This window comes from Perca fluviatilis, chromosome 4 (assembly GCF_010015445.1).
Source record: "Perca fluviatilis chromosome 4, GENO_Pfluv_1.0, whole genome shotgun sequence".
NCBI classification, from domain to species: domain Eukaryota; kingdom Metazoa; phylum Chordata; class Actinopteri; order Perciformes; family Percidae; genus Perca; species Perca fluviatilis.
In genome coordinates this window covers 15,523,748-15,535,789 of record NC_053115.1, presented here as the reverse complement: position 1 = coordinate 15,535,789, position 12,042 = coordinate 15,523,748, and the positions used below count along the sequence as shown (strand labels likewise).

At 42.3% G+C, this 12,042-nt stretch overlaps 1 protein-coding gene across 1 annotated transcript; it reads left to right on the top strand.

Annotated features, from left to right (window-relative positions):
- The first annotated feature begins 437 nt into the window (after window positions 1-437).
- Window positions 438-11,925, top strand: larp4ab (La ribonucleoprotein 4Ab). Its single transcript, XM_039796375.1, has 15 exons — window positions 438-861; window positions 2,575-2,713; window positions 3,841-4,087; window positions 4,269-4,428; window positions 5,009-5,032; window positions 5,369-5,479; window positions 6,454-6,507; window positions 7,346-7,558; window positions 7,783-7,886; window positions 9,263-9,496; window positions 9,803-9,854; window positions 10,023-10,187; window positions 10,299-10,426; window positions 10,518-10,704; window positions 11,467-11,925. Exons 1-15 carry the CDS (start codon window positions 859-861, stop codon window positions 11,836-11,838), a joined length of 2,193 nt encoding a protein of 730 aa, XP_039652309.1. The 5' UTR covers window positions 438-858; the 3' UTR covers window positions 11,839-11,925.
- The last annotated feature ends 117 nt before the right edge of the window (window positions 11,926-12,042 follow it).

Sequence of the window (12,042 nt, the reverse complement as noted above, 5' to 3'; positions counted from 1 at the left end):
TGAGAAAAACAACGTAATTAAGATGTATTCTTTTAATTTCATGGGAGCAAATCTAATATTCTGATTTGTATCATTTAAATAGAAAGTGAACCGAGTGGAAACATAATATTTAAAGAAACAGTTCTCGGTTGTGGACTCCAGCTGCTGTTCAAGGACAGAAGTTTGTCCTACGATCCACTCAGCTTGGGAGTTGATACCGGACAGTTTGGTACCTAACGACACGTCAACAGGGAGCCGCCACTAATACTAACTAACTCGTTTTTTTGCAATGTCATGTGAAATATAGATCAATTAAAGTATACATCAACTAGCGCTGTGTGTAATATCGTTATTAAAAGATAAGGCAGGTCTCATATGAAGTGCATCGACTCGGCTCCAGCAGCCATAGTGACCTCACAGGGGTCAGTAGATCGTTGCTACGTGCGGTGTAGCATTGCTGTTGCCGGGGAGGTAAGTAGGTGGAGGCGGAGTAAAGTCTGTTGGGACGGACGGTGGCAGACAGAGGACGCAGATGTCACATGCTGGATGAGCGGTGCCTCGAAGCTGGAGGAATTGAGCTTGAAGAAAATATTTCATTAAATGGGAAACTGTTTTAAAAAAAACAGCGAGACAGTCGTTATTCTAAATTAAAAGCTTTCAAAGTTGTGTTCCGCGCGGACGCACCGTTTGGACTGGAGCAGGTTCGGTCGTTGGAATTACGTTACCGGGGAGACGGTAGTTACGACGACGGGCCACTCTGAAATACGTGCGGCCAATCATTTTTAAGAGTTAAAGCCATCTCAAATAATAAAACCAACAGGGCAATTTAATCTACTGGAGCCGGGGAGGACATAGTAAGAAGACGAGGATCGAAGCAGCATGGTGAGTTTGGGGCCTGGGTGAGGGCACGCTAGCTAACATGCGACAACCTGTTTGCGTCCTTCCTCCCGTTTGACTCGTGCTGTCTAAGCTCGCCCAAACTGCGCCATTGTAGTAATGTTAGCTACACTTCACATGTAAATTAACGTCTGTGCTCCGAACCACTAATTGTATTATATACATGGACAGTTAATCATGTTACTGTCAACTTGTCAAACAAATTAGCTTAGTTTAGCAGTGTAAAGTAAGGCCGGTGTGGTATGTTAGTAAACTTACGCTAGTTAGCTAAAGGCAGGAGTCGCTAGTCACAATGTGGTAGCTAGACTGCGAAACACCAAACAACCTTATCCTGCCAACGTGTTTAGGACATAATGAGTTGGGGAAAGCTGTTATGTTGCATAACAAGTCGCTCTAAATGCATTGTTTAATTCCTTTACGTTTTATATGGAGCGACAAAGTTACTAACGTTACACGTGATTGGTGTTAAATGTTAGCTGTGTTACATAGCTGTAACGTTAGCTATCAAAGAGTTCCGTGATAAAGGTCATCATGCCAATAACGTTAAGCCGCGGAGACGTCAACTTTGAAAATGAACCATGAGGGGATGGTTAATCAATTAATCACAGACGCCTTGCGTCCAGAAAAAAAGTAAGAAAAACTAAACGATTTTGAATATCGTTGCATATGGCTGTGTGCGCACGTCGGGCACCATGTGCTCTTTCTTCCTGCAGAGAAACGCTAACGTCACTTAGCTAGCCTCACTGTAAACGCAGAGCCGGTAAATTGTAACCACATTTTGGATAGCAGACAGATTGGACTCAAATGTTGTGAGACACCGATTAGATTTATGTATTGGTTAAGCATCAATGACCGAAGCACACTCGAGGATTTGCAATGGATGTCAGGTCAAAATGCCTAAGGGTTAGTGACGCTGGAGCTCAGAGGTGGACTTGCGCCATGTATGGTAACGTGACCGTTTGAGAGGCGGGGTTAAGAGTGATGTGGAAGCCAATTAAAACTCAGATGGTTTGTTTGTGTGTGTGAAGGGCTGAGTCCTTGGAAAACTGGTTTATGGGATCTCGAATGAACTAGCTTTATTAATTGGTTTGGCTGTGATGCAGTAAAGGGAGTCAGTTATTATGTTTAGTAGTAGTAACTTGAATGAATGCGTGAATGGCTTGCCACATTATGTAAATACTGCTTTCATACCTCATTCATTACTTAGTAATTGAATGCTGATCTTTTCATAAATTTTTTGACTTGTTGACTTTACCGTTACCTGCAGTCATGCAAAGCATGTACATAAGTGGTGATCGCTTGTATATTTGATAATTTGTTCGATGTAGAAGAAAGGGGCTTTTACAAAGATGCTCTGTTTGCCTATTCATTTGTACAAAACACCACTTCTGAATTTCAAACACCGCACGCACATGATGATCCATATTTAAAAATGTCTCTCCACAATTCCTCCGGTCTAGCCTCTCAGTCCAGGTTCCACTTTGATGTCACGCATGTCTGAAACCAGTTGCAGGCAACTGCACACATCTAAGTGTCTGACTTAACACATTACATCCCGTCATGTAAAATCTCACTGTTTCAAAGACCAAAACACTGCTTTTCTGCTCTTAACTGCGTGTGTTTCTTCTAACATACTGTGTATTATGTGTACCCAAAACTATTTTCTGTAACTTGCAGTATATTCTTATAATCATGCAGGTCACCACAAAGGGAGCAGGTCTCAACCCCAATGCTAAAGTTTGGCAGGAGATCCCTGCCCACCAGAATGACATCCCAGAGGAGTCAGAGAATTCTCCTTGGCCGCTGACCTACCCCCCTCCTGCTGAGATGGCCGACGGTATGAGCTTATTCAGTTCTGTGTGCAGAGAACTTCAGTTGATCTCCATCTTCCCTTCAGGCCATTAATGTAAACTAAACCCCTGTCCCCCTGCACTGGTATTAGTGGTGTAACGGACCATAGTTGATCCACTCACGTTTCGGAATGCATGTGAACCGCGGATTAATTGCAATGTTTAACCATGATTATAGTGTGAAATACATTTTTAACTGTTGCTGTTACTAAAAGTAGGCTGATGAATTTCTTTGGAGAGTTGCCGGGAAAAGATAATGGCAACGCAATTTTCTGTTCATGTGACTGTCTCATGTTAAAACCAGTTGTATGTTCACGTGAATGGAGCATGTTAAAAGCCAAGCGGCAGTTGGTAGTTGAGTTACCGGAGTATAGGGGGCTGAGAGCTGGGGTTGGTTGCTAATATGGCACCGGTGCTTAAAACGACCGGTATCTACCGGACGGATAGCGCTAACGTTACACTTAGCAGCAGGTAACGTTGATGTTGGTAGGATGGAGGTTGTAGCTGGATTAAACACGGTTAGAATGCTGACAGCTAAACGGTGTAAAGGTGTTACTGTATTTCACTGTAGAGGAATACCGGTATGTATGACAGCCTGCAGACCCAAACTAGCACTTGCAGTGATGCTGTTGTCGGAAACACAACAGACAACTAAATGGTGTGTTTACTTGAAACTGGTAAACCTCGTGGTGCATTCACATTTATTGTAAAATCCCATTGTTATTTAACAGAAATTTACAGGTGAAATAAGTTATTGTATTAAGTTATGGTTATTACATTTTTAATAAATCATTTAAATTCCCCCCTTTTTTTGTGCTATTCTGAAAATTGATCCACTCGTGAATCTAAACTGTGAATTTAGTGATCCATTACACCCCTAACTTGTACAGCACAAAAGTATGGGGATAGGCTGTGTGACATGTGTAGACATGTATAGTATTTATTGATAAATACCAAGATAATTACAGATAGACATGGTATTTGAGGAAACTGTTCTCCTCATGGTTATGCAACAAAGACAAAGCATATGTTTCTTTAGAGCATTAAATGCTGTTGTCTAAACATCAGTTATTTCAAAAAAAAAAATTTTTCCTGCTTTCCTCGTCTATCTTAGGTTACTCAGACGTCCCCTCTTCAGGGGGAAAAGGACACGACGCTGAATATCCTGACAGCACTGCTGACTATGTCCCTGTACCCGCAGAGGGCATTGTGAATGGTATTGACCACCCTGACTTAGGGTATTTACTCTTTGACCCGCAATGCGAGTCAGCCATAGAGGGTGATGCTTCTAAGGAACAACCAGTATCTGAGGAGAGCCTAAGAGAGTCATTGAAGAAACAGTTCGAGTTCTGCTTTTCTAGGTGAGTAGTAAAGCAATGTTCAAAGTCTTTTAGTTTATACCATAGATTGCAACTGTTTGGATGGGTTATTTACACTATTTGCCCCTATATACTTCATTGCACTAGCTGGAGCGTGCGTGTGTGCATACAGCTATGCACACACCAATGTTGCTCCAATGTTGTTGTTTTTGACTATTTGCAGAGAGAACCTGTCTAAGGACCTGTACCTGATATCCCAGATGGACAGTGATCAGTTTGTTCCCATCTGGACCATTGCTTCCATGGAGGACATCAAAGCCCTTACCACTGACATGGACCTCATTCTGGATGTACTGCGAGGTACCAGTGCTGTTCTGTCTGTATTTTGACAAATGCTTGCAGATTCACTGACACGTTAGTTTACAGACAATCCATAAACAACCCCAAAGTCCACCCCAAAGGGACTTACCATCTTCCAGAGAAAACACTGTTCACAAACTGCTCCAAACAGCTCTATTGTAATAATTGTAATTTACTGGAGTCGTTACACTCTCATTATGGGCTCACTCGGGAGCGGCTGAATAAAGTGCCACACCTAGTGATAAAATTGGGTATACCGGTCCGGTGTTAGGCTTTATATCAAACGGTTTGAAAATGTTTACACTGGCCCGAGCCTAGTTAATGGTTTCCTGCAGTTGTTAATTGTGGTCTGATGCTTACCACTTCTGCGAACCGTTTTCCCAGGATGAAAACTCTGAATTGTTTGTAGCTTACCAGTCAGTAATAAATGCTTTTAGCATTATTAATTACTTACAAAAAAAAATAAACTCCTGACAAACCAAATTTAAAAAAATAAAATGCTGGAGATGTATGCCAGAGAGAGATGCATATTCTCCAAGAGCATGCAATGTAGGTTATTTAAGGAAAAAAAAAAGAAAGGAACAAGGCATTTTATTCTGAGAGGTGTCGGAGACAACACCAGTTGAGGTAAAAGTTCCATACTGCTTACTAAGCATAGTCCTACACACAACCCACCCATCTTACTGTAAAGTATATCCTACAAACAAGGTTCTCCCGCACGCTCATGCTTGCTCACACTGTGTTAAGGCAAAGCTGGTGACAAGAAGTATGTTATAGACAGTGATGTGCAGTATGCGCCTCCCTGCATTTTGATGTTAAAACTGTGGATTCATTTGTTATAGTAGGTATATAATGGCTCATTGACAACTTATCACAGAGCCTGCAGGGTGACCTGATTGGAGATGTGTGAGTTCAGTGTTGGAGGGAGAAATGTGTAATATGAGCCTTGCATCTTATTCACAGGAAGTGGAGGCTCTTTTTGAGAGTGAAAACTGCCCCAAAGTGTTGAGTGCAGAGTTTGCACACAACAGCAACTGGTACATAACATTTCAGTCAGATATGGATGCACAACAGGTACGTATCCACATTAATAAAACACAGGGCTTGTTTTTGACCAACTCGCTGTATAATCCTAAAGTTACAATACAGTTACATTTTTGGTTTAATGCTTGTTATTTTTCATTAGCATGGCATATATACTTTTCTATTAAAGGTCCCATGGCATGAAAATTTCACTTCATGAGGTTTTTTAACGTTAATATGCGTTCCCCCAGCCTGCCTATGGTCCCCTAGTGGCTAGAAATGGTGATAGGTGTAAACCGAGCCCTGGGTATCCTGCTCTGCCTTTGAGAAAATGAAAGCTCAGATGGACCGATCTGGAATCTTCTCCTTATGAGGTCATAAGGAGCAAGGTTACCTCCCCTTTCTCTGCTTTGCCCGCCCAGAGAATTTAGCCCACCCATGAGAGAAAGACATCATGGCTTTCAAACGAGCAAAGTTGGTCAAGGCCACACCCCCACCCTCCACCTTGCCCCCCCCACTCTCCTCCTCAATAGCTACAGACACAGAAATGGCACATACTAAGAAAGCTCATTGTGGGACTGGCTCTAGTGGCTGTAATTCTGCACCAAGGCTGAATTTTGGGAAAGAGACTTCAGATACAGTATTAGGGGACCACTAAGGTCTATATAAAAGCATCCAAAGAGCACCATGTCATGGGACCTTTAACATTTACAATGTAAGTTCTGCATTAGATGTGGCTGTCATTTGCTGTGGTTCCATTATTCTTTGAAACCAAAGGTGACCTTGGTGAGGGTGCAAGATTTGGATTTGACAATTCTTGATTATAATAGCTTGTTCGCTTTGTTTAATGCAGTATAAGGGATACTTTTGTGTGTGACTTATTACAGCAACTTCATCTTTTAATGTGCATGTAACAAGGTTACAGTTTATATGCACTGAACATCACACTAGAGCCCTGGGAATATTTGAAACACAGATTTTACAGTATTGTGAATTCTTGGTTCTTTCCTTTTTATTGTCCTCAGGCCTACAGATACCTAAGAGAAGAAGTGAAAATGTTCCAGGGAAAACCAATTATGGTGAGATCTGTCATAAAAATGCATAAACCATTAACTTTTTCAGTATGCTACTAGGCTTAGTTTTTATTTCAGGCCAGATCACTGCTTATTATTGGTTCTATTTTAGACGGTAGTATGGAACCCAGCATGCCTTGTGTTACACAAGACTAGTTGTGTTGGTTAGCTGTCACGGCACTACTCTCTGGCTAAGCTGTAACCTCAGGAGTGACCTTGGGATTCGTGTGCAAAGAGACTTGATAAGCAAGGAGGTGTTTGTCAGAACTGTTAAACACCTATATCTCTAGACAGTTTAATATCCCTTCTTATCACAATGTGGCATTTACCTTTGCATTGCAGGTACAGTATGTCATGCGTATTCTTTCAGCTGGACTTTGACTTGACCTTGTCTGCCCCTGATAAAACAAATGAGGCTGTGACGTATTACCGCTCCTGTTGAAACCCCAGTGATGATCAGTATCGCGCTTGGAAGGACCCATATGCACTGTGGCTGGCTGGGAGGAACTTTTCACCTGTAGACATCTCTTGATCAATCTGCTGTATCTCTGCTTCAACGCCATTCCTCTACTCTCCCTCATCCTGCTTCTACGCCATACCTCTACTTTCCCTCATCTTCTTTTACTCTTCCTCTCCCCCTTTACCCCCCCCCCCTTTCTTTCCCCTAGTCAGTGCAGTGTTGTATGGCCTAATGACCGTGAGATTATGAGATCTGAGGGGACTATAAAGGACGATAAACAGATCTACAAGGCCACTCATCATATGCGCAGTGGAAGTGTCACATCTTCACTCCTAGCAAACTTGCCTGATAATCTTCTTCTTCTTACCCTTTCTCTCCCCCCAGGCCCGCATTAAGGCTATTAACACATTCTTTGGTAAGAACGGCTTCCGCAGTTTGGACTCAAGTGTGTACAGTCAGCATGCCCAACCACAGGCTCCGTATGGCTCCCCAGTCTACATGCAGCAGGCGTACAGCCCTCAGCAGCAGTACCCTGTATACCCTGTGGTGTCTCCCTCCTGGAACCCTTCCGTCACACCTTACTTTGAAACACCCCTGGTGAGAACCTGAATGTAGGACTGAAGTTGATTGAAATGTTCTAAGTTATTTTTGTCCAGAATACATACATTGTGTCAAGGTGCTCATAGCAGTGTATATTGCAGTTAATGTGATATTCCCAGCTTCAGTCCATGTACAGATATATTGCATTGTCCAGAGCATTAGAGACATTTTTTTGAGCTTATGGTCTTTATTTGATTTTCTACTGCCATTGTGATATCCAGGCACCTTTCCCGCACAGCGGATTCATAAATGGTTACAGCAGTCCTGGGAACTACAAAGCAAACTCAAGCTCCATCAACACTCATCGACCTATGAGTGGGAACCGGTAGGTGCAAGTCACAATGACATAACTCTCTTTCATAAAAATGCTGTCAAGTCTTGATTAACTTTCTTTCATGAAATATACAGTATATGTTAGGGCTGGGACAATATGCTTTTGTCCCGATTCGATTCTATCACAATACATGGGTGCAGATTCGATTTGTATTGCGATTTTCATTTATTGCGATTCTAGAAGTATTGCGATTTTCTTTTCCTTTTACACCAACAAAAGTTGAATAATACACTTCTAGACACAATATGTCATGAAACATTTCTAAAAAAACAAATTGTTTTCTAAGAAGAATGCACACCACAAGTCAGTCTGATATTTATTTCATTTGTAAAGCAGTACATAACATGTATTTTCTGCTTTTCGGTCTGTTTAGCTGAAAACGGATATGATGTAGTCGCCGTCAGCGGTACTGTATAAACAGTAAATATTTAGGTGAATCATTGGTTTATAAAAATATATAAGTTGAGACCGATTCAACTTTTGGAGAAACCCGAATTCACCCTGCGGTGGACAATCATGTAACCAGCGATCAGACTTGTCAGTCTGTTTTGAGGCGGAAAGAGAGTCCCATAAGAAAACATCACTGCCTCTATCACTGCCACAAGAAGGTTTTAAAACACTATGAAGGTAAAAAATTAAACGCAAGCACTTAACTGCCCAGGAGTTTTTTGTAACAGCTGACTGTTTCCTGCAACAACAAAGTGCAGTCGCGCCATCTCTTTTCTTTCTTTTTTTTCTGTGAAATGAAGCTCCCTTCAAATGCGGTCGATAATGAGATCTATTAACTATCTGACGGAGAACAATAACTGTGAAATATAGTCTACTTGTGCTACATTGGGGGGTTACATAACAAGACGTCAAACAAATGGGCCCTTTAAGTGACACTCCCACCGCCTTACACAAAATGTTGCACAAACAAATTGCACATGTAAAAGGTTTTATTTTGCCTAAAGTGAAAATGTACTTTTTCATGGTAGAGCTGCCATTCAGTAGTAAGAAATGTTGAGATCTATAAACTATCTGACGGAAAACGATAACTGTGAAATATAGACTACAGCTCACCTGGTTGAACGTGGGCCCCATATACACAAAGGTTCAGTCCTTACTGCAGCAGCCCGGGGTTCAATTCCACCCTGCGGCCCTTTGCTGCATGTCATTCCCCCTCCCTCTCCCCTTTCATGTCTTCAGCTGTCCTCTAAAATAAAAGCCTAAAATGCCCCAAAAAAGATTATAATAAAAAAAAAAAATCTTTAAGAAATGTCTACCTTGCATCTGAGCCCTGTTTGTTTGCTTGTTTAATTTGGAAAATGTAAATAAATATAATATTACAAAAAAAAAAAGAAATGTCTACCTTTGTGTGTGCCCAGAAACCATGTTAAGGGTCACCCTAGACCCGGAGGCATGCCCCCTTCTTCTGCTTTGGTTCCGGGGACCCTGATGGATGGCTTGTCTGGTCCCCTGAGCCCACAGCCCCTTCAGACATCAGGGACGCCGACTGGCACCACTTCAGCGACAGCCTCTCTACCCTCCTTCAGCCTTAAAGACAATTCTCCACAGGCCGTCTTACCCAGTGGATATCTGAGTGGGGCTGCACGGGGCAGGCGAGTGAATATTATCCTGCTTATTAACACTATGGAGATAAAGATTTATGACGTTAATCAAGTTACGGGCTAATGCGCATTCAGGCGTGTTATGTGTTAATAATTTTCTGTTTTTGTATCTTGTCCTGTCACTTTCAAAGTTATATTGTCTAGAATTTAGTCTTACAATCAAATGTTTTTGGTTTTCAAAATCAGTTCCAGGGAAATACAACCCATTGCATTCCGTGCAGTGTGTTTTTACATGTAAATGTAACTTTCATGTGTAAAACCTTTTTTTTAATGTAAAATGATCTGTCTTCATTGTAGGAGAGGTAGCCACAGAGGCATGAGGAGGAAAAGAGAAGATGAACATACCATGGTCAGCATATTTCCTCTTTTTACCCGCTTATTTAATATTTTTGTGTGATTTTCCTGTGTAGACCAAGGACGTTCTGATGGTATCTACTTCAAAAAGTTGTCCGTTAGTATGTTTGTGGCAAGTTTATTATACTGTTACTTATCTTATGTTTGCCTAAAACTAAAACAGAGACCTATCCCTTTGATGGAGGCCAAGGTACCACCTCCACCAAAGTTTGACCTGGCAGCTTCCAATTTTCCTCCTTTGCCGGGATCTGTGGTCAGTATGCGGGGAGAAAGTATGCCAGAGGTGCGCCTTTCTGATGTTGTGCGTGGCCTAAAGGTGACCAACAAGGTAAAGGCCTTGTCCTCTTTGATACCTTTTTTTATTCTGGAGACTTGTATAACCAGTATTTAAGTTACAGTTGTATTAATGCACATCATTTAAAATTCTTGATTATTTCAGCATGTGAGCCAAGAGGTTAACGAGACCCGAGACATCTCTGAAGATGCTGTAAGGAAACCAGATTCTGTAACCCCTGTTGCTAAACTTGCTCCTGTGACACCGCTCACAGTGGCACCACCAGTCTTAAGGTAAAGTTTACTTCAAGCTAATATGTCTGTGAATAAAAAAAAGAGCAAATGCATAGAAAATTAATTATCTTGTACTTTTTTGTCGATTTAGTGTTTCTCCTCCAATAAAGGAAGCGGTTAAAGCTGAACCTCCTATTCCCAAGGAAGAAATCTCCTTGTCCTCGCAGGCTGCCTCCCCAACAGCCTCTGAACCTGCTCCCGCCACCTGCAGCCAGTCTGTTCCTACAGAAGCGCCTTCCCCATCTCCCCCAACTCCAACATCTCCAACATCCGAGCTGGTAAGTCCTGCCTTCTAATCATGGGTGCCACATTAGCTCACAGCAACGTCAGCTTAAGACCGAGACACACCGGCCGTTGGACAGTCTGGCGAGGTCAGTGACTCGAGTCTGTTCGGTGTGTTCCTTGCCGTCGTCCGTCCGAGGGGCCGTCGGTTCAGACACTGCACGGCCTATTTCTCGCTTAAAATGTTTTCAGAAACATGTTTCGGTGAACTATTTTAGTACAATATGAGATCGTATTCTGAACGAGCCGCCATGACAGTCTGGCTTTGAATTTCCAGAGAAAACAAACCCACGTTAAGCGTTCGTCCAATCAGCTGCCGGTTTTCATTTTGGGGCGACGATACAGATTAGTGCCGCCTGTTATGGAGACGTATTACGTCTCGTCGCTGTGGTGTGTTTTTTGACCAACTCGGGGAGACTGATCAGTCCGACTGCCTTTTCTGCCGAGGGTCGGCCGTCTGGTCTGTGTGTCTGGGCCTTTACATGGTCCCTGTTGACTCATTATTAATATAAAACTTGTGTGTGAAATTGGCTAATGGATTGAATTACAGTATGTCTTAGGAGTAGAGGCAGCAAAAGTCCAGTGTATAATTCAAAACAAACCTCTTTAAGCAACTTAAAACTACCACTTAGTGGTCACTGTGTTAATGATGGAGTATTTTGGATCATATCATCTTCAAGTGGTTATTTGTTTTTGTTACACATGGGATTTATTTTTGTCTCTTATCCTTTTTTTATTTGAAATCTTCACCCAACAAGGGGGCAAGAAAGCTCAGCTATGCAGAGGTGTGCCAGCGGCTGGCCAAGGAGCCGCCAGCAGCACAGACACCCTCTCCGTCCCCCCCTGCCTCCTCAGCCAGCCAACCCCTGCAAGAGCTGAAGGTCAACAGGGTTGAGGAGCCTCGGCACAACTCCAGGCGCTCTACAGACAAACCAGAGAAACCCGGAGACAGCCGCCTGCCTCGTCAACCATTACGCTCCTTCAGAGGGGCGAATGGCCAAGTCCGAGCCGCAGGGCTGAAGATTCGGGAGCATCAGAGAGGACTGAATCCTGGCAAACCATTTTCACCACACCGGGGAGCCAGACGCAGTGGCAAAGAACAGAACATTCCCCCAAGGGCACCAAAATAATAATAATAAAAAAAACAACCTATAAAACATGAACTAAAACAGAAATAAAAACTATATATATGTAAATATATAATATATGTAAATAGACGGATGACTATATTTCATTTGACAAACTTTTTCAAAGAGCTTTAATATTGTTGCAGACGTAAAATTATTATTTAGAAAAACTAAGTTCATATCCCTTTTGGGAACATGCATATAGTC

What these genes read in the sequence shown, in the direction of transcription:
- larp4ab (XM_039796375.1), top strand. An exon ending in CCAGTGCTGTTCTGTCTGTA is followed by an intron (nt 4,429 to 5,008) that starts TTTTGACAAATG and finishes TTATTCTGAGAG; the next exon opens with GTGTCGGAGACAACACCAGT. An exon ending in CATCTCCAACATCCGAGCTG is followed by an intron (nt 10,705 to 11,466) that starts GTAAGTCCTGCC and finishes TCACCCAACAAG; the next exon opens with GGGGCAAGAAAGCTCAGCTA.